Source organism: Perognathus longimembris, chromosome 17, assembly GCF_023159225.1.
Source record: "Perognathus longimembris pacificus isolate PPM17 chromosome 17, ASM2315922v1, whole genome shotgun sequence".
NCBI classification, from domain to species: Eukaryota; Metazoa; Chordata; class Mammalia; order Rodentia; family Heteromyidae; genus Perognathus; species Perognathus longimembris.
In genome coordinates, this window is record NC_063177.1 from 10,294,422 (window position 1) to 10,319,385 (window position 24,964).

Consider the following 24,964-nt stretch of genomic DNA (forward strand, 5'->3'; position numbering starts at 1 on the left):
AAGCCATATCTGGGAGCAGTGGTATATACATTGTCATCCCAAGTTATGTGGAAGGCTAAGATTGGTAGAATTGTGGTACTAGGCCAGCCAGTCTGTTCCAACAAATGTCTACAAGACTCCATTTCCATGGAGGGAAGTTAGAGTATTTGGCCTGGGATTCCATCACAGAAGCCTATAGTAGGTGGATCATGGCTCAAGCTGGGAGAAGGAAACCCTAAAAATAACCAGTGAAAAGCAGGGCTGAAGGTGTGACTGAAAAGTATCCAACCAGCCTGTCATTTGTGAGGCTCTAAGCTCAAACTCCCCAATACCACTAAAAAGTAAAAAATGAGTAAAAATATATAGTGTGGGAAAAGTGAGATATTAATCTAATAATTAAAGGTTTAGTGACAGTTATTTAAGATGAAACAAAAGGCAAGCCTGGTTTAACATACATAAATTAACATATTATATCACTCCAACAGAGCCAAGGATAAGAACCACATGACCATTTCAATAGATGCCTTTGACAAAACCCAACATCCATTCATGCTAAACAACAAAAGAAGCTCTGGAGAAGCTAGGATAAAACATCCCTCAAAAAAATAAAGGCTATATTTGACAGACCAACAGCCAACATCATACTGAATGATGAAAAACTAAAACCATTTCCTCTAAAATCAAAACAAGGCCAAGGATGTCCACTGTCTCCACTTCTCTTCAATACAGTTCTGGAGTCCCTAGCTAGAGCAATAAGATGAAGCATAGGGCTGGGAATATGGCCTAGTGGCAAGAGTGCTTGCCTCATGAAGCCCTGGGTTCATAGAAAGCCCTGGGTTTATATAGAAAATGGCCAGAAATGGTACTATGGCTCAAGTGGCAGAGTGCTAGCCTTGAGCAAAAAGAAGCCAGGGACAGTGCTCAGGCCCTGAGTCCAAGCTCCAGGACTGGCCAAAAAAAATAGATTAATTAATTAATAATAAAATGAAGCATAAGGAATAAATAGCAAGTATATTTAACTTTGTCTAGGGAGTGAAGTAAGAAACATCTTAAAAGTTATCCCAGATTAGAAGGATGAAAGTTGGTAAGATGTAGACGATAGCAGTGTTTTCAGGCAAGTTTAAAAACTTGGGGGTCTCTAAGCCAACATTTTTATTAGAGCTTTGTAGAACAGATTCTCATGATATACATGATTTATTATTGCAGTGTGAAGAATTTTCCAATATAACATTCTTGTTCATTGGCCTTCTAATTTGCAGTGCTATCCATGTCCATCTACCTATCTTCCTTTCACATTCTTGTGATCTTAGTGTCTTGAGATGGAGTCATAAAACTGTTCTTGGAGTTGTACTATAGAACAAAGTCTGAAAGGTTATCATTTTATAGTACAATACACCTTTTCTTATGGTAGGTGTGGCCCAGAAGAAGGGTTTATTCATGGGGTGCAATATTCAATAGACTCCTAGGTAGAGAGTTAAAACTAAATTCTTATTTGGCATTGGATTAGAGATTAGATATTATGTTCTTACAGTACTAAGGTATACATCTAGGAAATTATGTAGCCTTTAGAGAAGAACAAAGTGCTGAGAACAGGATGATAGCAACGAGGATAGGTTTTATTAACTTGCCATATTTTGAAATCCATTGGGTTGTGATTTCTGAGGGAAGAACCATTTTGGATTTATCTCCATAGTTTTGGCAGTCTTGGCTCATAGCCAGTACATTCTACCTGAAGGTACAGTCTTCACACTTCAACCTCCTGTTTCATGTTCAATCTATAACCTTTTATTTTTTTGCCTTTGGAAGAAAGTTAAATAACAGTTCAGTGAAAACTGAAAACAGTTTTTAGTCCTTCCTGGATTTAGAGGAAATTTGAAGAAAAGCATAAAACCTCCTTTCCTATTGTCATGTCAAAAGTATTAATAGACTAATTAGAATAACTTTCAGCCCAAGAATTGTGCAACTATGCAGATGCAATTCTATGCCATTTTATGATAAAGGATATGAAAAATAAAAGTGCACCACAAATTTGCAGCAGATCAGAAGTATTGCTTACTCTTTGCACAGTAAATGAATATTCTTCTGAATGGGGTAGAGCCCTAAAGCCAGCTTATGTGGCTTTCCGACCTTGTCTGACTGCACAAGCTCCATGCTAGCTCGGGACTTTGTTCCATGGTTCAGTTGCAAGTACTTCTTACTATAGTACCACCGAGTGCTGGGATTACTGGTGTGCATCACTACTTTTGGTGGAATACTGCCTTTGTTCTCTGTGGGAACCTTGCTTTTCTTGGCTTTTCAAAATTCCCCACGTTGGCACCATCATGTGTCTCACTTCCAAGCCTGCCAGAAGCATGATTCAGATGACTCTTTGCCCTTTCCACTTTCAAGGACCACAGAGCAGCACTTAGTAGGAGCATGGAATTTGAGAAAGGCTTTACTATACCATGACATGGAAGACTAGAAGGTTTGCCTGGCAAAGGAAGAAAGATATTCCAGTAGAAAGACATAGCATATGCAAATATATTTATGTGAGAGAAAACAAATTTGGTGAGCTCTATTGGAGAGTCTAAGCTGACAACCTTAGTAACTATTGCATGCAACATGTTCCCTCTCTTTCCTTCAGTAAAATCCTGCATGGTTGTGCAGTCAGTCTGGTAGTGGTGTCAGTAAAGTTTACTTTATGAGTCTGCCTATTCTACTACTCTTCCTTAGAGCTTGAGAATCGGGCCTGGAGCCAATGTACTTGTGGGCAAATCCTTTTCTTTTTTTTATTATTTATTAAATTTTATTGACAAGGTGATGTACAGAGGGGGTACAGTTACATAATAAGGCAGTGAGTACATTTCTTATCATATTTGTTATACCCTCCTTCATTTTTCTTTCCCTTCCCTAGTTCAGATAAGCATATATACAATATCCAGTGTACCAAAATCATATACAGTAACCACCTGGGGTATGCCACAAGAAATTCACCTAGTACGTAAAACCTAACAACAAGATAAAATCCTTCTGTTTCCATCTCTTGGAGTTCATTTTGCTTAGCTTCATCTTATACAATCATATGTACATAGTTGTTGAGCTCTTGTGAACCTCTGGTAGGTCTATCCTAGACCTTTTTATGCTTATTCCGTAATTGCTTTTAGAGACATAATGTAAAGTTGCTGAACAAAACATGCGGAAATACCATTTGAAAAGAAGTTTGTTGTTTTACAGACATGGTCTCTACTGATCTCCTCCCCACCCCTCAAACAACCACATATCAGGGAGACCATGCGCCTTTGTTCTCTGTGCTCTAGGCTTGTCTAATTCAGCATTATTTGTTCAAGATCTGACCATTTCCCTGCGAATGCCATTATTTTATCATTTCTAACCACTATGTAGTATTCCATTGTGTACAGGTACCACATTTTTTGGATCCATTCATCTGTAGTGGGGCATCTGGGTTGTTTCCATATTTTGGCTATTGTGCACCAATAAACATGGATATGCAGGTGTCTTTGTGGTATCCTGAATCCTGTTGTTCAGGATAGATGCCTAGAAATGGTATGGCTGGGTCATAGGGTATGTCTATGCTGAGTGTTTTGAGGAACCTCCATACTGTTCTCCAAAGTGGTTGTACTAGTTTGCACTCTCACCAACAGTGGAGAAGGGTTCCTCTTTCTCTGCATCCCCTCCACCATTTGTTGTTGCCTGAGTTCAGAGTATAGGCCATTCTAACTGGAGTGAGGTGGTATCTCAGGGTTGTTTTTATTTGCATTTCCTTTACTGCCAGGGATGTTGAACATTTCCTCATGTGTTCCTTTGCCATTTTTATTTCTTCTCCTGTGAAGTCTCTCTTTAGCTCCTTTGCCCATTTAATAATTGGTTTACTGGGTTTGGAGGGGGTTAGTTTCTTGAGTTCTCTGTAGATGACAGATATTAGGCCTTTGTTGTTGTGCTGGTGAAAATCCTTTCCCATATGGTTGGCTGTCTTTCTAGTTTGGTGGCTATGTCTTTAGCTGTGCAGAAGCTTTTACTCATTGGCTGGCCGTCTGAGCCATGCCTCCAACCAAAGGGGACAAATTACTGTTATCTGACCTGCAGATTCTCTTGTGGCAAAGGAAGATGTGTTCTGAATGGCCTCACTAGGTGGGAATCTGGACTCAGATTTCCATTATTTACAGGAAAGAATGTTACTGCTGTCAGAACTGATCAGAAAACATGAGTTTGCCATCACTGATATATGTAACAGAAAATGGCTGACCCCTCTCAGAAGCACTGGAGGACTTATTCCAGTGGGGGTGCATGTAGATCTGGAATAATCTGCATACCTTTTTTTTCCCCAGACCTGGGGCTTGAACTCAGGGCCTGGCACCATCCCTGAGCTTCTTTTGCTCAAGGCTAGCACTCTACCACTTGAGCCACAGCGCCACTTCTGGCTTTTTCTGTTTATGTGGCACTGAGGAATTGAGCCCAGTGCTTCATGCATGCTAGGCAGCACTCAACCACTAAGCCACATCCCAACCCCAATCTGTATACTCTTAATATTCTCTCTACCCTTAATATTCTCTATTAGTTTTTTGGAGTTCTTACAGTAATGTCTGAGCTCAGTGAATGTGCTAGGCTCTTTATTCTGACCTTTGTCCATCTCTTTATCGCCTGGCCTACTTGCTTCCTATCCTTAACAGGCAGTTATCGTTCTCACACTAGCCCTGATTCTGTATCTGTGTTCACATATTCATATGCTTTCCAATTCCTGATCATCCATTAAGGCTCTGTTCAAGGGGTTCTTTTCTCTTACTTTCCCCCCTGCATATCCCACCCCACCCCCCGCCTTGGGGGATTCTGGAGTATAAATTGCCTCATGGCATAGTGGTTGGTTGTGTGGGTCCAGAATCAGACCAACGTTCCAATTAAAGCTATCATTTACTACTACCAACATACCTTTGGACAAAATACTTTACTTCCCTTTTCTTACATTTCCAAATATAGCACCTGATTTAGGGGTTGTGGAAAACTGCATAGGCTATATGAAGTGCATGGTAAATGGTTAGCGAACTTTAGCTATTATAATAGTTTATGCTGCTACTTCTTCTGTTGTTGTAATTACCACATTTGTTACTTTGCTGCTGTTGGTCCATATATCTGTCCTCTAGACTGCAGGATTTGGGAATTCACAAAGCAAAGCATGGGGTCAGGTATATGTATAATGGCTGCTTCTAAGATAGTATTGAATGAGTTTAAGTTCTGCAAAACAAGGTAGATGCTAAGAAACCTAAAAAAAAAAATTAAGGACAATGTCTGAATGTTATGAAATTATTTGGGGGGGTTAGCTGTTAGCAAAGCTGTTCCTCCCCCTTGGCTGAAATGTCTTTATTCTAAAGTTCTTTTTATTATATTCATTATCCATCAACAGATGAACAAAATCTTTTTTAAATTTAATTTTTATTGACAAGGTGATATACAGAGGGGGTACAGTTACATAATAAGGTAGTGAGTACATTTCTTGTCATATTGAACAAAATCTTGTTGTTTTTTTTTTTTTTTGGCCAGTCCTGGGGCTTGGACTCAGGGCCTGAGCACTGTCCCTGGCTTCTTCCCGCTCAAGGCTAGCACTCTGCCACTTGAGCCACAGCGCCACTTCTGGCCATTTTCTGTATATGTGGTGCTGGGGAATTGAACCCAGCGCCTCATGTATACGAGGCAAGCACTCTTGCCACTAGGCCATATCCCCAGCCCCTGTAGAATTTTTTTTTAATTTTATTAATTTTATTTTTTGCCCGTCCTGGGGCTTGGACTCAAGGCCTGAGCAGTGTCCCTGGCTTCTTTTTGCTCAAGACTAGCACTATGCCACTAGAGCCACAGTGTCATTTCTGGCCTTTTCTATATATTTGGGGCTGAGGAATCAAACCCAGGGCTTTTGTGTATACAAGGCAAGCACTCTTGCCACTAGGCCATATCCCCAGCCCTGTATAGAATTATTAGTAGTACATGGTAGGAATTGTGAGCCATAGAGCAGCTGAGGGTATAGGTGATAGAAATAGGACTTGAGTACACGTGGTGATTTAGAGAATGTGAGGCTCATTTAATGGCCTGATAAGCTTTAGCCTGGTCAGCAGGTAACAGAGCAGTTTCTACAGATTTTAATTGGAGGAATGGGATGGAGCTAAGACTTTAACCACATGGTATCCAGACTGCTGGGAACTCCAAAGGTTGTTAGATCAAAGAAGGGAGAACAGAGTTGTGGAAACTTGGTTTAACACCAGTGGTGTGATCCTGGGTATGTTCCTGACTTTTCTGTACAGCTATAAAATGGGGAAGTTAACAAGTATCCTTGCTGATCGCCTGGCACTGACACCCATTTAAAATGTTTTAACATTCAAAGTATTTAAGAATTTTCTTGATATATTTGGTAATAGTATCATATTCTTTCATGACTGTACTATTTCTCTTTTTTTGTGTGTGTGTGGGACAGTCCTGGGAACTGAACTCAGGGCCTAGGCACTCTCCCTGAGCTTCTTTTGCTCAAGGCTAGAGCTCTACCACTTGAGCCACAGCACCATTTCAGCCTTTTCTGTTTATATGTGGTACTGAGGAATCGAACCCAGGACTTCATCCATGCTAGTCAAACACTCTACCCACTAAGCCACATTCCTAGTCCCTGTAATCTTTCTTTATAATCATTTTTTCCAGATTTTAATCGGTAGTTGTGATTGCATGACTCTAAGTATGCTAAGACCCACTGAATTATACATTTTAACAGGGTGAATCTTATAATTATTTTTGTTTATTTGTGTTATTTTGTCTTGGAAATAGGTCTTACTATATATCCTTGGTGGATCTGAAACTTTTAAGTCTCTTCTCTCAGCCTCCTGAGTGCTGGAATTGTAGGCATGTACCATAACATCCAGGTCATTATATAACGTTTTCTTCTGTGTAGTTTCTCTATTCACTTCTCTAGTCACTATTCTCTATTCACTGCAGTTGATATTAAGGGTTTCCTCAAATGTCCAGTGCTTCTGGGCTGTCCACTCACTAAAAATGAAGGACTGAACTAGGCACAGTTGCTCAAGCCTGTAATCCTAGCCACTTGGGAGGCAGAGATCAGGATATCTCTGTTCATGCCAGCCTAGGCAAGAAGTTCACAAGTCTACATCTCAATCAATGGTTGAGAGTAGTTGCATGACCTTTTATCCCCCAGCAATACAAGGAAACACAAGTAAGAGGATTAAAGCCCAGAGAGACATAAAGCAAGACTCTACCTTGAAAATAACCCATGAAAAAGGGGAGACTGTCTACCTAGCAAGCATGGTTGGCTCTGAGTTCAATCTCCAGTACTGGAAAAGAAAGAAGTAGGGGGAATGTAAAGCATGAATGTTTTGTGTGTTGGCTTGTGGGCTGGTGAGCCTCTCTGTAAGATGAATGTCTGTACCCTTTCATTGGGAGATTTCAGAGGAATAAGGAAAAAGGGCAGAAGAAGAAAAGCAGAAGAGAAGTTTAAATCAATGTCTACAGCTTTATTCCTGTGGATTAGTTATGTTTTTTCATTCAGAAGGGTATAAAATTGACTACTAGTATTCTGAGAGCCATGGGGGAAAAAACAGCAAAGCTGTCTCCTCCTCCCTCCCCACCCCCCCCCCCCCCGGGGCAGAAATGTCTTCATTCTAAAGTTCTTTTTATCATGTTCATTATCCATCAACAGATGGATATTTAGCAAGTAAATGCTAGTTTCCCTATTTCTGTGTGTTAGTCTCATTTTCAGCTATGGGTGGTGGTTACTGGTCAGTCCTGTCTGTACCATTCTCAAGAGATCAGGCTTCGCCAAGACTGGAAAGAGTAGTCTTTCTCACCTTTTAAAAAAAAATTTTTTTTTTTTTTTTTGCCAGTTCTGGGCCTTGGACTCAGGGCCTGAGCACTGTCCCTGGCTTCCTTTTGCTCAAGGCTAGCACTCTGCCACTTGAGCCACAGCGCCACTTCTGGCCATTTTCTGTATATGTGGTGCTGGGGAATTGAACCCAGGGCCTCATGTATACGAGGCAAGCTCTCTTGCCACTAGGCCATATCCCCAGCCCTAAAAATTTTTTTATTTTATTTTATTTTATTTTGTTATTTGCCAGCCCTGAGGCTTGAACTCAGGGCCTGGGCACTGTCCCTGAGCTTCTTTTGCTCAAGGCTAGAACACTACCACTTTAGTCCCAGCGCCACATCCTGCTTTTTCTGTACACATGGTGCTGAGGAATTGAACCTGGGGCTTCATACGTGCTAGTCAATCACTCTACCACTAAGCCACATTCCAAGCCCTCACCTTTTTAAAATATAAAAATTGAGGGGCTGGGAATATGGCCTAGTGGTAAAGTGCTCATCTTGTATACATGAAGCCCTGGGTTCGATTCCTCAGCACCACATATATATAGAAAAAGCTGGAAGTGGCTCTGTGGCTCAAGTGGCAGTGTGCTTGACTTGAGCAAAAAGAAGCCAGGGACAGTGCTTAGGCCCTGAGTTCAAGCCCCAGGACTGGCAACAAAAACAAAACCAAACAAACAAAAATTGAAACATAATGAGCTGAAAAAGCCAGAAGTGGCGCTGTGGCTCAAGTGGTAGAGTGCTAGCCTTGAGCAAAAACAAGCCAGGGACAGTGCCCACACCATGAGTGGAGGAAGAGATAGCTTCTGGGTGCCAGTGGCTCACGCCTATAATCCTAACTACTCAAGAAGCTGCTCTCTGAGAAAGTCAATGAGATTCTTATTTCCAATTAACCACCAAAAAAATGAAGTGGAGCTGTGGCTCAAGTGGTAGATCATTAGCTTCTAGTACAGAAGCTCAGAGACAACACACAGGCCCAGAGTTCAAGCCCTCGGACCACACTCCCTTCCCCCCCCCAAAAAAAGAGAAATAATGATAATAGAATAATTTCCACATACTTGCTAGCCTATTTCAATAATTACAATTTCAAGGCCATTTTTATTTGATCTAAATTTCAAATTATTTAAAAACAAATCTTTTTTTTCCCTTTTGGTCCTGGATTTTAAACTCAGGGCCTGGGTGCTGTCCCTGAGTTTTTGTGCTCAAGGCTAGTGCTCTATCACTTAAATCACAGCTCTATTTCTGGCTTTTTGGTGGTTAATAAGAGCTGAGTCTCACAGACTTTCCTGCCCAGGTTGGCTTTGAACCATGGTTCTCAGGTCTCAGCTACCTGAGTAGCTAGGATTATAAGCATGAGCCACTGACTCTAGCTTGGAAGCAAATCTTGACATATCATTTTATCTATAAATATGTTATTGAGTACTCAGTAGCTACTTGGGTCCCAGTATGTATCCCATCACTTAATTACCTTCTAAAGTAAGTTTTTCTCCAGTCACCTCCACACCCAGCAGTGCCTATTGCTGCTGACTCCGGAGTCTTTCTAGAGCCCTGTGTATAAAGAAGCTCACTTTCCATCATTGTCCACTCTCAGTCAACTCTATGTTCTCATCTCTCTTTCATCTTCCAAAATTTTGTGTTTATTACATCCTATCCTCTTCTCTTTGTATTTGTGCTGTAAGAAAATAACAAATCTGTTTAATACTGTCTTAAGTGGGACTTTGGAAGGGAATATTGCTGATGCAGCTATTCAACCATTGCTTTGAAGCCCTGCAGGATGGAATGGACATTCCTTCTCATAGCCTCCTAATTGACTTTACCTCTAACAACAGTCAGGTAGACCTTTATGATGAACTTTGCCCTCCGATTTCTATTTAGTAAGGCCAATTTTGACTGTTGCTTCCCTCCGTCCCATAGATCATCATATTAAGAGAAGGATTCTGTTATTCCTAGTGATCTCTTCTCCACAGAAGAGATCCTGTGGTTCAGAGGTATAGCTCAATGTAGAGAGCTTCCCTAGAGTGTGCAAGGGCCATGGTTCAATACCCTATATGGCAAAAACGAACAAAAAAGTTGATATTTAGGGCTGGGAATATGGCCTAGTGGCAAGTTCTTGCCTCGTATACATGAAGACCTGGGTTTGATTCCTTAGCACCACATATACAGAAAATGGCCAGAAGTGGCGCTGTGGCTCAAGTGACAGAGTGCTAACCTTGAGCAAAAAAAAAAAAAAAAGTTGATATTTAAATTCCATCCTCCTTTAGCTATTTTCTGCAGGCCAGTTTCTAGTCATTCTCCATTATATTCTCTCCTCTGATTATTGTGTATCTTCAGTTAGCTTTTGTGACTGAATCTAATCAGCAGAACCAAGTACCTTCTCCTCTTGTGAACAATATACCTCAATTCTATTAACTTTTGATTGATCTTAACAGGTTGAATAGAGGCAAAAAGAATGCTGCAGGGCATTCTAAACTCTCACTCTCCTATGCTGCATTTATGCCCATAATCTTTGGGCTCAAACACAGGGATTTGTATTTGTTGCTGTTAAATACTACATTGTTCAGAGATCTGTGATGAGGTGGAAATTAGAATGCCCATCATGAAACTTCAGTGGGATATTTCCATGTTTCATGGAGCACAGGCAAAAAGAAAAGGGCAGAAAAAAGAAGAAGAAGAGAGAGAGAGGTCTACTTAGGAAGGAAGGCAAAAGACTCTGGAGTATTTAATGATGAGGAAATCTTTGTGTCTACTAGTAACAGGACAGAGCCATGATGAGGGAGGGATTGAAATCTAGGATTAGGGTGTAGTTCCTTTATGAGGAAGGTCTTGTAGGATGTGATAAGGGAAGTAATGACACAGAAGTTGTAGATTAGAAAGGAAGTGGGGAGCATGTCATTGCTGCTAGCTCTGTAGTGAACTCTGTTTTCATGTTCTATTTTTTTTTGGCCAGTCCTGGGGCTTGGACTCAGGGCCTGAGCACTGTCCCTGGCTTCTTTTTGCTCAAGGCTAGCACTCTGCCACTTGAGCCACAGCGCCACTTCTGTCCATTTTCTGTATATGTGGTGCTGGGGAATCGAACCCAGGGCTTCATGTATATGAGGCAGGCACTCTTGCCACTAGGCCATATCCCCAGCCCTGTTTTCATGTTCTTTATCCAGGTGGCACCTTATGAATTTTAGCATATTGCTCCATCTTTCAAATAAAAAAGCTGAGAGTTACACATGGAACCAAACTTGTTTAAGCTCACACAACTGTTTGGAGACAGAGAGGACTCAAACCAAATTCCAAGAAATAATGGATTGCCCAAATGGCCCAACATGGACAAGGGCCATGGTAGGCAGGTGAAGGTTGGAGAGGAAGGGAAAAACAAAGGCTGTGAAGCAGTTAGCCCCGGTGTTCAGTGAGTATTGAAGAGATAAAGTCTACACAAATCTTAGGTACTAGTTTGCCATGCTCTTTCCCCCGCATGCACAGAGGCCCAGCTGGCATGAGAATGTGTATCAATAGACATAAATATGTATTTTAGCCTTCCAAAAGGAGCATAGTGGGTTACATCAGTCTGCCAGATAACATTGGGCTTTAGGCCTCTGGGGTTAACCCCAGGAGATTACAGGGGAGGGACTTGCAGGAAGGGCATACATGATTTGCAAGTCCTTATAATCTTTTTTAAGTCTTTTATAGGAATTGAAGGAAAGCTCTGGTGTAACCCTCTCCAATTTAAGTGAGTACACTCATGGACTCCTTGGGCCATTTGAAGGTTTTTAGGTTGTACAATGGCCAGAGCTATAATGGTCCCATTAGTGGCCAGCTGGTCTGCCATACGATTACCTTGTGCCAGGTCCCCAGGCAATCCTTGGTGTCCACGAAGGTGCTGTAAAAATTCAGGCTTAGCCCGCTCTTTTAACAGAGACCTGACTTGGATCATCAGAGGGGTGATTGGGTTTTCATCTAATTTAATGTATGAGAATACCAGGTTGGGTAGCAAATTAACCACATACAGACTATCAGAAAACAAGTTCATTGGCTGTTTGACATGGGTCAGTGCCAGGGCGACTGCATACAGTTACTTAAACTGCGCAGATCCAGTAACTGCTTCAAAGTAATGGGTGTTTTCGTTCCCACCGGCAGGGGGCGAGGCGGAGCGTACCACTATGGCAGCCCCATCTGTAAAAACATAGGCAGCCTTGACAAGAGGCCTGGTAGAGAAAAGTACAGGAGGTGCCCATTATAGCCTGGAAAATGAGGTCACCCACCTCGAGGTGCCATAGTGGCAATCTACCTTTCCCATAAAGCCCTCCAGGGCACTGGACACACATGCATTATTCCTTCTGACCCATTCAAAATCTGACAGCCGGTAGGGAATGGTTAGCACATCGGGATCTTGCCCATAATGTCTCAGGGAAGTATCCCTGCCCTTAATTACCAAGTCAGCCAACTGGTCTAGCTGGGAATAAACTCTGGGAGCCCCCCCCCCCCCCGAGGCATGCACCCACTGAAGGGGCTCACCTGATTGGGTAAATACAGCTGAGGAGAGTTCGGATCCAGGGAGGATCCAAAGGCAAAGAGGACATTCAGGCTTGTAGCGTGCCAGCTGTGCCATATTTAGGGCCATTTGGATTTTCTGGAAGGCTGTTTGAAGTGATGGAGTTATTGTAATAACATCAGTGGGCGCTTTGCCCTTCAAAGAGTCATCGAGCGGAAGCAGCTCCTCTGTAGGCAGGTGAAGCCAGGGTCTTAACCAGTTAGTCTCACCTAACAATCGCTGCATTTCCACCAGAGTATAAGATGACTGGAAGGATAACTGGGGCTTAAGGGGGCACACAGAGTCTAGTTTAAGTTTTGCCCCCAAGATCTTAATGGGGTATACTTTCTGAACCTTGTCACTGGCTATATGCAGTCTTCCTCCTTGTAGGAGAGTTTGCACCTTGCTATAGGCAGAGTTTAGCACTTAGACATCTGCTGCTCCAATAATAATGTCATCCATATAAACATATAAAATAATATCTGACTGGCTCCTAAGAGGTTGAAGAACTTGTGACACATAATGTTGGCAGAAGGCAGGACTATTAACCATGCCCTGAGGTAATACTACCCACTCATACCTCTGGTCTGGCCCCTGATAGTTAACTGAGGGCACAGAGAAAGCAAACTTCTCACGATCCTGGGGGTCAAGGGGAATGGAAAAGAAATAGTCCTGATGTCAATTGTAATGAAATTAAGATCCCGAGGAATAGAGGGGATCCATGGCAGCCCCCGTAAAGGAGTGCCGCTCATTAATCTTTCTTAGGTCCTGTACCATCCTCCATTTACCTGAGGCCTTTTGTACAACAAATACAGGGCTGTTCCAAGGGCTCAGTGAGGGTCTAATATGCCCTAGGGACAGTTGTTCTGATACTATTTCCTTTAACTTTTCTAATTTGTTTGAGGGAATAGGCCACTGTTCCACCCAAATTGGGGCACCCGGGTGCCATCAAATGGCGGGGACAGTAGGAACAGTGGCCCTTAGGATTGGGGGTGAGGCCCTGTAGAAGAATCAGGAGCCTCCTGCCCCGAGGCCTCAGAGGGAGGCGCTTTTTAGCAGCCACAAGGGCCACCTGACAGGTCCTGGCCTGTGATGACCGCGGGCCTTAATCTTTCCCAAGATATCCCATCCCAACAGGTTATCTCGTGAGTTTGTCATTATTAAAGGACGTACTATTCCCTTGCCACCATTCATATCATCCCAGGAAAGCCAGTCCTTGGTTGTCTCACTCCCAACTGTGCCTCCCACCCCTGAGATCTGGGGGCCTGGGATTAGGTCCCACCATGGAGGCACTAGTTCCTTCTTTAATATGGTCCGATCTGCTCCTGTATCGATTAAGACTCGGAACCTCTTTCCAGATATAATAATTTTTGTCTTTGGCCTCATTTCTGGGACAATTGAGACTGCCCAGAGGGCCTTGGGCTGCTTACTGACTTGGTCGGTGGAGAATTGGTATGTCGGGCCGTAAAGCAGATGCTCTGCCCAGGGCGTGTTCGGCCCCTCTCTCAAGGACCACCCTCCTGAACTCAGGGAAATCTTTAGTTTCCTGCAACTCCCACGAAGTGGTAAGGGCTCCAAGTTTAAAACCGGCAGGGCCGTTTGCGCCGCCACTGCCGCCGCCGCGGATGTGAAGCGGCCGCTCAGCGGGACTCCTGGAATCTGCATACTATGGAGCCAAGCATCTGGTGGGGGAGGGGTGGCAAGATGGCAGCCACTGCACCTCTCGGCCGCTGCGGAAGCGGCGTCTGGATTGGGGTCCTGGGGATCAAGCTCGCGCTCGTCACTGGGCCTCTCGGAGCGGGGCGTCGGGGCCCCCTCCAGGCCAAAATTCCCTCCGGCTGCCCTCTCCTGAGTCCAGGGACTCTCCCCGGGTCCGAGGAGAAGCAAGCCTTGAAGGTCTTAATAGCTTGCAGGGCCACAAGTTGGAGTTCTTCTCCCCATTCCGTCTCATCTAGCTCCCGCTCTAGCCGGTCCCAAGTTTCCCACGAAAGTGGTTTGGCTCCAGTTAGCCACGGGACCCTGAGATTTAGCTCCTGCCAAATAAGCATGGCACAGGGTTCTGAGATATTTGTCCCCACATTTTGGAGGGTTAACCTCAGGATTTTAAGGGGCGAATTACTTCGCCTACTTTGAATCTGTCCCATCGTCTTTGATGACCCGGATGGGAGGACTGCGCATCCCGGAGTTTCCACTCTAATTTCCCTGAGGGTCTAACGGGAGCCACGGACTTCCTTGAGTGGGTTCTGGGCCCCACGTTGGGCACGAAAATGCTGGGCTCGAGTTGCCTCCCCTGGCACGGGGGTCAGGCTCTACTCTAATCCAATCGCTCCCTTTTTCACCCTCTCCCCTGGTCATCCGACCCGCAGGTAAGGCCAGAGTGGAGTGGGGGGCTCAAGAAAGACCTCAGGTGCACGCGGCCGTACGAGATCGCTTATCCTCCCTCCTTACCCATGAAGGAAGCCAGGCGTACGCAGAGTCTCGGAGACAGCTTCAAGAGCAAATCTGATTTAATAAGGGAGTGGCTGACAGTTGATATAGTAGGGGTGACGAGAAAAGGGGTGATTGACCAAGAGCTGGCGATAGGCTGGTGAGCTTGTCATAAGACCCCCTCATGAGCTAACGTCACCTGGATAGCACCACCCCATGGGCAAAGCCCGCGAGAATGGGGAGCACATGGGCTGGCGAGAAAGTTGGGGGGCTGGTCGCAAAGCTAGTTCTTCTGGTTCTGGACCCAGAGAATTGTGGCCTGCTTCCGCATTCCCCCAGGGCTGGGGGAATGGCAGCGTCTCGGGAGCTCTCTCCTCTGTCCTTCCCCCTCAAGGCCAAAGCTGAACCCCAACACTAGTTATCTAAGTTTTAAGGAATTCTTTCTAAGTCTTGCTTTATATTTGATATTTTGAGCCATTTGATTTCTTTTTTGTGCCAATCCTGGGACTTGAACTCGGGACTTAATAATTTTTGCTCATTGCTAGCATTCTGCCACTTGAGCCATTACTTTTGGCTTTCTGATGATTAATTGGAGATGAGTCTCACAGAGTCTCCTGCCCAGGCTGGCTTCAAACCGTGATCCTCAGATCTCAGCCTCTTAAGTAGCAAGGATTACAGGAATGAGCCACTGGTACCCACTTGCTTTTTTTTTTTTTCTTCTTTTTAGTAGATACTTTCTTCTGAAGTTATTTGGGAAGGTATAGGAATTACTTTTTTTTTTTTTTTTTTGGCCAGTCCTGGGGCTTGGACTCAGGGCCTGAGCACTGTCCCTGGCTTCTTTTTGCTCAAGGCTAGCACTCTGCCACTTGAGCCACAGCGACACTTCTGGCCATTTTCTGTATATGTGGTGCTGGGGAATTGAACCCAGGGCCTCATGTATACGAGGCAAGCACTCTTACCACTAGGCCATATCCCCAGCCCCAGGAATTACTTTTTACCTTCCAAAAGGTGGGGATGATAAAACTGTGTATACATATATGCTAACATACATATGTCCTACAAAGGAAATAAATTCACTATACAGAATTAATTTGTTCTTGGATATGTACAGACTCTGCTTTCAGTAACCATAATGATACATATAGAAAACAAATATTTTCTTTCATTTTTCATAATGTAGGCCTTTGCCCAATTTGATGCTGAGGGTGATGGAACAGTTGATGCTGAGAACATGTTGGAGGCCCTCAAAAATTCCAGTGGAGCTAATCTTCAGGGGGAGCTGAGCCATGTCATCAGACAACTCCAAGCCTGCTCTCTTGTTCCAGGTAAGGCTCTCATGTGAACACTGAAGATGTTCCCTTAGAAATGCAAATAAAAACAACCCTGAGATACCACCTCACCCCAGTTAGAATGGCCTGTACTCTGAACTCAGGCAACAACAAATGCTGGAGGGGGTGCAGGGAAAGAGAAACCCTTCTCCATTGTTGGTAGGAGTGCAAATTAGTACAACCACTTTGGAGAACAGTATGGAGGTTTCTCAAAAAGCTCAATATAGACCTACCCTATGACCCAGCCATACCACTCCTAGGCATCTATCCTAAACAGCAAGTCCCAAGATATCAAAAAGACATTTGTACTTCCATGTTTATCACGGCACAATTCACAATAGCCAAAATATGGAAACAACCCAGATGCCCCTCTACAGATGAATGGATCCAAAAAATATGGTACCTATACACAATGGAATACTACATAGCGATTAGGAATGGTGAAATATTGTTATTTGCAGGGAAATGGTCAGAACTTGAACAAATAATGTTGAGCGAGACAAGCCTAGGACACAGAAAACAAAGGGGCATGATCTCCCTGATATATGACTGTTAAGAAAGGGAGACGGAGAGACAGTAGAGACCAGATCTGTGAAACCAAAAACTGCTTGTCAAATAGTATTTCCCACAGGATTGGGGCAGCGACCCAACAGTATGTAACTAAAACCAAACAACTACTCAACATATAAAGGTCAAAAATTGACCTCAGTGGAATACAATAGCTCAAAAGCTATGTATGTACATTCATATAAGACTACTGTCGGGCTGGGGATATGGCCTAGTGGCAAGAGCGCTTGCCTCGTATACTTGAAGCCCTGGGTTCGATTCCCCAGCACCACATATACAGAAAATGGCCAGAAGTGGCGCTGTGGCTCAAGTGTCAGAGTGCTAGCCTTGAGCAAAAAGAAGCCAGGGACAGTGCTCACGCCCTGAGTCCAAGGCCCAGGACTGGCAAAAAAAAAAAAAATAAGTAAAATAAAATAAAAAAAATAAAGACTACTGTCAACATATTGTCTAATATCGACATTTAAAGCCCTAGGTGAATTTTCTTGGGCTTGGCCACGTGGCTACTGTATATGTTCTTGGTACATTGTGTATTATACATATGTCTACCTGACCTAGAGAAGAGAAAGAAAAACAGGGTGTAAGATATCACAAGAGGCTGGGGATATAGCCTAGTGGCAAGAGTGCCTGCCTCGGATACACGAGGCCCTAGGTTCGATTCCCCAGCACCACATATACAGAAAACGGCCAGAAGCGGCGCTGTGGCTCAAGTGGCAGAATGCTAGCCTTGAGCGGGAAGAAGCCAGGGACAGTGCTCAGGCCCTGAGTCCAAGGCCCAGGACTGGCCAAAAAAAAAAAAAAAAAAAAAAAAAAAAAAGATATCACAAGAAATGTACACACTGCCCTACTATGTAACTGTACCCTTTTTGCACAACACCTTGTCAAAAAAATTTGTGTTCAATTAATAAATAAATTAAATTTAAAAAAAAAGATGCTCCCTTAGGATGTAGGGAAAAGAAACCCTTCATATAGTTTGGGTGGAAAGGTAAACTGCAACCACTATGGAAATCAATATACACGTTCCTCAAAAACCTAAAAGTAGACCTACATAATGGCACTGCCATACCATTCTTGGGCATATATCCAAAGTAGTACAAATTAATATGCACGAAAAATACTTACATGCCCAAATTATTACATCTCTTTTCACAATGGCTAAGCTGTAGAATCAGCCAAGATGTCCCAAAAAAATGAATGGATAAAAAAAATGATTCATTTTCTCTCTCAGCCATTAAGAGAAAAAATTATGTCATTTTCAGGAAAATAGAACTGAAAAGCATCATATTAAACAAGATAAATCAAACTGAAAAAGCCAAGTGTATCATGTTTTCACTCATATGTAGTATCTAGAGCTAAAATGATGATGAGAACAAATAATAAAAGGATATGCATATAAAAGAGAAACTGCCTAGAGGGCAAAAATCAGTGTGAAAGGCATGGGGGAAAAGGAAAGGATACTGAAGAGTGAAGAATATTGAAATATACATGTATATGTGTGTATATATATGTATATATACATATATGTAAGCATCATAATGAACCATTAAACTTTGAGAAAGGAGGGAGAAAGAAGGGAGGGCATAAAGCCAGGCACTAGGAGCTCACATCTGTAATATTAGCTACTCTGGATGCTGATGTCTGGAGGATTGTGGTTTAAAGCCAGTCCAAATGGAGAAAAAAGTCTGTATCTGTCTCCAGTTAATCAATAGAAAGTCCTTCTGAAGGTGTGGCTTAAGTAGTAGAGTGCCAGCCATAAACAAGCAAGCCAAGTGAATTCAAGTCTAAATATGGGGGTGGAGATGGGAAGTGAGCTTACTCAAAGTATACTGTACACATCTATAGAATTGTCACAAAGAAGACTCCCTCATATTATTAATGTATGCCAATTCAAAATTTAACATAAAGATAACTTTGTTCTAGTGTGGTTTGAAATTAGGTTAGCTTATATCACCATGAAGTAATCACCTCCCCCCCTACCAGCATTCATTGGGCACATGATCTAAACTAGCATTCCATGTGGTTATCTCTTTTGTTCCTCACTATAGTGAATGCTAAGCAGTGCAGTGATGCCATTTTTATGAACTTTTGTCAGAAAGTTGCCTTCCTTAATATATCTCCTTACATACACTCTTTTCAGAAGCCATCTCTGGCCCCTACTGTATGTTCTCTTCAGTGTCTTGCTTCCCCCCCCACCCCCAACATCATACCGGTATGGTTAATCAACCAACTATTTGCTAAATGGTGGTCTTCACTCCTAGACTATGGGCTCCCTGAGGGTAGGGATTCTCTTATTTGTGCTATGTTTTCACATTTGACATATTTTTTTCTTTTTGTCATGTGATAAGCATTTCATGTTTTTTTTTTCTTAAGAAAGCTATTGCTCTAAAATTTACATAATAAAGATAAATTAAAATTAGCTCATGTTTTTGTATAGTTTTCATTACAGACTTAGAATCCTGTAAAGACAATAAAATTACACCTCATCTTTTTCAGGAAGACAGTAGAACTTGAAGGGAAAAATCTTTTGCACATCCCCTTTTAGTCTCAATTCATCTTTTTGAGAATGTTCCCTGGTCTAGGTACTGGGTATCACAGTATTGGGAATGTCTAGGGCAGTAATGGAGATAAGATTCGGTAGACAAAAGTAAATCTGGTTGCTCTGGACCTCTCTGGCTTATTATCAAGGGACAAGTAGAGCTAGCGAGGGATAGTAGTTTCTTGATAAAGAATGTTTGTATTTAGTTATGTAATTTTTAGAAGATTATAGGTAGCTTGTGAATATTAATATTTTTCCCAGTCTGTGGCAGTTAAAATTGTGCTTTGGATTATATTTAACTAACAGATCTTAGCATTTTTCTGATTTTCCTTCCTTGCATTGAAATATGACATCAACATATCTGTTTGCATGCCTCAGAGAGATTTTATTTTCTGTGTTGCTGGGGATCATACCAGGGCCTCACAAATACTAGAATGCTAGTCGGGTGCTCTACCACTGAGTCATACCCCCAACCTCAGAGACAATTTTTCTTGGAGACAGAAGGAAGGAGTATAGGCCATGGTAAGTATAGACCAACAGTAAGTATTTCAGTGCTGTGTCTATGGTGAGGGATGAGAGATGGTAGAGAAAAATTTAGGGTCTGGGTTAGGGTGCTTATATAGTAGGACTTTCTACTGAAAAGTTGCCATAAATACACAACATAAAATAATTGTATTATCACAGCCTCAGGATGAGCCTTTGTAAGCTGAGGTGGCATCTCACTACTTTGTTTTTGTGATTCATTGTGTTGGTAAATAAGTATTTCAAAGAGAGACAGAATCTTTATTGAATGTATTGAGACATATTCATTTGATCATTCATCCGTTCAAAGCATTTTTTATGATAGAATCAGTCTAGGTTTTTTTGTTGTTCCTTCCCCCCCCCCCTGCCCCAGTCCTGGGGCTTGAACTCAGGGCCTGGGCACTCTCCCTGGGCCTCTCTGTGTTCAAGGCTAATACCACTTGAGCCACAGCACCACTTTCTGTTTATGTGATACTGAGGAATCAAACACAGGGCTTTATGCATGCCAGGCAAGCACTCTATTCCAAGCCTCCTTCCCAGCCTCAGTCTGTTTTTTTGACATGGGTTCTGAGCAAATCCATGCAGCACCAGCAGTGTCATGAATAAGACCATGTGGGAGAGGAAAAGGATTGCCTAGGAATCTTGGGAAATCAGTTGTCTCCCAAGTTTAGGTAGGAATATAACCAAAGTAGGCTTAAGTGTAAAATTTCTATATAGCCTCATGTTTTATTTTAAAAATTATTATAAAATTTTGTTCTGTTTTACTGTTAAATCTAACTTCTGGAGACCTCTGGCATTTTGATCTAGCTGTTTGCATGGGTATGTTCAGTTTGTAAAAATTCATCCAGTGATACAATTGTATGTACTCTTTGTCATATATATATATTAGGACTCTGGGGGCTGGGAATGTGGCTTAGTGGTAGAGTGCTTGCCTAGCATGCATGAAGCCCTGGATTCAATTCCCCAGTACCACATAAACAGAAAAGGTCAGAAATGGTGCTGTGGTAGAGCACTAGCCTTGAGCACAGAGAGGCTCAGGGGTAGAACCTAGGCCCTGAGTTCAAGCCCTAGGATTGGCAATAAATAAATAAGTAAAAGTAGTTAAGTAAAAGTAAGTAATATATATGTAGTAAGTATATATATATATATGTAAGTAAGTATATATATATATATATATATATATATTTGGACTCATTAAAAAGTTTTAAGAAATCGGGGCTGGGAATATGGCCTAGTGGCAAGAGTGATTGCCTCGTATACATGAAGCCCTGGGTTCGATTCCTCAGCATCACATATATAGAAAAGGCTAGAAGTGGTGCTGTGGCTCAAGTGGTAGAGTGCTAGCTAGCCGTGAGCAAAAAGAAGCCAGGGACAGTGCTCAGGCCCTGAGTTCAAGCCCCAGGACTGGCAAAAAAAAAAAGTTAAAAAAATCTACAAATATATCTGAGCTGCTATGTTTATCCCCACTTTACTTAACCCTAGTGCTCCTAGGTTATGGATGCTTCAGTTCAAGCATGTTAAGGTAGGTCATGAGGATCCAGGGAAGGTTTTTTTTTAAAAATCACAGTAGATATGGTCTATTTTCTGTCTATGCAAGATTTCTTAGGAAAATGATGCATTTGCATTAGGAGACAGTTGGGGAGTGACATGGAGCATCTGGGCAGGACATATTCACCAGAGTTGTTGAAGCCTGAGGCACTTTAAACAGAACTGGGCTCCAGAGAAGTCACCTGGGGAGCCAGACCTGGAATGGTGGGAGGAAAAGCAAGTGGGAATGTCAAGGTCTATTTCTGGTCCTACCTCCTTCATGTTGACACTTTGGCTTGTCCCTAATGGCATATGATCTGGTGACACATGTCTTTTATCTTCACTACACAAGAGACCATAGGTAGGAGAATTGAAATCTGAGACCATCTCTAGGCCAAAAGAAGAATAAATGATGTGAAAGGAGATTAGGGGTGTTGCTCAAATGGTAGAGAGACTGCCTAGCAAGCATGAGGCTCTGAGTTTGAATTGTTCTGCCCCTCCCCTCCATACAAAAAAATGCACCTCTAGTCCCCCTACTTAGGCAAATGTGGGATGCATTATAATATTGTGGCTCAAGAAAAACAAAAATAATGGGTTGGGAATTTAGCTCAGTGGAAGAGCACTTGCCTGGCAATTACAAGGCCCTGAGTTCAATCCTCAGCTCTGCAAAAAAAAAAAAAAAAGAAAAAAGAAGAACAAAAACAACAGCAACAACAAAAAACCATCTAGTTAGTTTTTAAGTGCTTATAAAATTTTAAGGTTTGGACTAAAATAAGTAACATTGTTTTACGTTGTTTAAAATTCTGTTCAACCAAAATGAATTATTAAATTGAGATCATCACTGGCTCATTCCTTTGAAACTTATTTAGGTTTTGAAGGAGAGCAGTTGCCTTACCTGTGCAAGGCTCTAAGCTTAATCTCTGACACTGACAAAACAAAACAGTTTATGTAGGATTTTAATAGGTTGAGGCTGAAAATACAAGAAAAAAAAAACCCAAACCCCAAAACTATTAATGGCTGATTTTTATTGAGCCAATTAGGATAGACTACCAGACAGAGAATGTGGAAACTGTTGTGATGGCTTCTCAAAAACTTTGCCAAAATGAATTTTGTCTCCTTAGGTTTCATAGACATATTTTCAGAGTCAAAGGAGGGTCTTGGTATTCACTCATCAATGATACTACGCTTCCTGCATCGCAATAGAATCTCTAGCATGGTAATTCCCTATCCAATGTTGGACCACTGCAACAACATGTGTACCATGAGGTCTTCAGTCTTGAAGGAGTCATTGGAGCAGCTAGTACAAAAGGAGAAGGGTATGTATGTGAGAGGCTCTCTTGAAAATACTGTCATCATTTTTTTCTAACCCTAGTATTCACGGCAAGCACTCTACCACTAGGCAGTATTCCCAGCCCTCTAACCCTAGTATTTAGTAATAGGGGGATACACTTCTTGCCCTTATTTCTGAAAATATAACTGGTTTGCAGTCACTCTTTCCTCCTTTTCCTTCCTATCTGAGGCACCTAGTTTTAGTTTCTCATCATTCAGTTCTTTACTCAGATGTAACTTTAAGAAATGTGTTTCCTACGTACTCTACTCTATTAATGCTTTCTTCCTGTCTTCTGGTTACTATTCTACATAATTAAAAGTTCAACTATAAAGGACGTGCATGATAAGGATACTAAAAGAAGCCAGGAGCTGGTAGCTCTCAGGAGGCTGAAATCTGAGGAGATCGTGGTTCAAAGTGAGCCCAGGCAGGAAAGTCTATAATATTCTTTATCTCCAATTGACCACCAGAAAACTGGAAGTAGCACTATGGCTTAAAGCAGTAGTGCACCAGCCTTGAGTGAAAGAGCTCAGGGACAGTTCCCAGGACCACAGTTCAAGCCTCACAACTGCCAAAAAAGAAAAAAAATGGAAATGCCTATCCTACAGTAAAATAAATATTAGCTATTATATGTGTACGTGTACAGCATGTTTTATATATATATATACACATATATCATACAATGTGTATTAAAGATATAAGTAATTAAAAAAAGAAAAGACTAAACACAGGAAAAAAAGGGAAAGAGTAAATCCAGAGAATACTCATAAAAAGCCTCATAATTTGAATGTCATCTCAAAGTATAAGACCCCTTTATTTCCTCTTGGCCTGGTTTTGCAAAAATATTAGTGATTTAAAGTATTTTACTATACTGAGATAGTGATTAGTGAACTCCTTATTGGTGCCAAAGTGCTGAGCATATTTGTTAAAAGACTCTTTTCTTTTTTTCTCCTCTTTTTTTTGTTGTTTGTTTGGTGCAGGTCCTGGGGCTTAACATCAGGGCCTAGATGCTGCCCTTGAGCTTCTTTTGCTCAAGGCTAGTGTTCTACCACTTGAGTCACTTTGGGCTTTTTTTATGTGTGAGTAACTAGAGATAAGGGTTTCAAGGACTTTTCTTCCTGGGCTGGCTTCAATTCTCACATCTCAGTCTCCTGAGTATCTAGGTTTAAAGGCATGAGCCATCTGTGTTGGGCTCTTTTTTTCTTCTTTTTTTAAATGGCCACTATTGAGGCTTGAACTCAGGGGCCTAGCAATTGCTTGTTCACTTGGCTGTAACTCTACCACCTGAGCTACACATTTAGCCCAGCATTTTTCTGGTTAACTGGAAATGGAGTCAAATATTTTTCTGTCCAGGTTGGCATCTAACCATGATTCTCCAAGTTTCAGCCTTCTGAGTGGCTAGGCTTACAGGCATTCGGGACAAATGACTGTATTCTTTTTCCCTTTGTAAAAGATGTCATATGATAAGCTCTCATTTTCCTTACAGAAAACCCTGGAGAGTTAACCAGAAGCCCAGAGTTGGATAAACTCAAGTCAGTAACAAAATGCTATGCTTATATAGAGACATCCTCCAACCCTGCAGATATTGACAAAATGACAAATGGAGAAACATCGTCTTACTGGCAGTCAGATGGTAGTGCACGTTCACACTGGATTCGGTGAGTGGTACAATATGTTTTTATTCTGTTTTTATGTAATTTTGGAATGTTTTCTACTTTCTTATTTTTTTTCTGAGTGTCTGAGAAGAAGCTTTGTTAATCAAGTAAAAGGAATTATGTAGGGGCTGGGAATATGGCCTAGTGGCAAGAGTGCTTGCCTCGTATACATCATGCCTTAGGTTCGATTCTTCAGCACCACATATATAGAAAAGGCCAGAAGTGGCGCTGTGGCTCAAGTTGGCAGAGTGCTAGCCTTGAGCAAAAAAGAAGCCAGGGACAGTGCTCAGGCCCTGAGTTCAAGCTCCAGGACTGGTTAAAAAAAAAAAAAGGAATCATGTAAAATCACATACCCTTGTTCATGTAAAACTTGGTTATTACAAATTTTTTTTTGTTTTGTTTTGTTTTTTGCCAGTCCTGGGGCTTGAACTGAGGGCCTGAGCACTGTCCCTGGCTTCTTTTTGCTCAAGACTAATACTCTACCACTTGAGCTACAGCGCCACTTCTGGCTTTTTCTTTGTGGTGCTGAGGAATCGAACCCAGGGCTTCGTGTATATGAAGCGAACACTTTACCATAGGCCATATTCCTAGCCCAGGTTATTACAATTTATAGTCACATTTTTATGGTATGATTAAAAAATTTAATGGTTATTATAAAGATGGTATACAAAAGGGTTACAGTTACATGTCAGGTAAAGAGTATGTTTATTTTTGGACAGTGCCACCCATTCTCTCACA

At 42.0% G+C, this 24,964-nt stretch overlaps 1 protein-coding gene and 1 long non-coding RNA gene across 3 annotated transcripts in view; one reads left to right on the forward strand and one right to left on the reverse strand.

Moving 5' to 3' along the window:
- The window catches only part of Zzef1 (zinc finger ZZ-type and EF-hand domain containing 1), a 166,295-nt gene that overhangs the window by 2,608 nt on the left and 138,723 nt on the right, over positions 1 to 24,964 (forward strand). For both annotated transcript variants that reach the window (XR_007213754.1, XM_048366226.1), the window contains exons 2-4: positions 15,948 to 16,092; positions 22,366 to 22,560; positions 24,058 to 24,229. Coding sequence is in view for 1 of the 2 variants with exons in the window: in XM_048366226.1 (XP_048222183.1) it covers positions 15,948 to 16,092; positions 22,366 to 22,560; positions 24,058 to 24,229 (512 nt within the window). In the remaining variant the exon portion in view is untranslated. The remainder of the gene's footprint in view (positions 1 to 15,947; positions 16,093 to 22,365; positions 22,561 to 24,057; positions 24,230 to 24,964) is intronic.
- On the reverse strand, positions 5,838 to 24,963 carry LOC125365928. Its single transcript, XR_007213755.1, has 3 exons — positions 24,793 to 24,963; positions 14,125 to 14,129; positions 5,838 to 5,875 (listed from the first exon to the last, which is right to left on the reverse strand). It is a non-coding gene; the product is annotated as an uncharacterized LOC125365928 (long non-coding RNA).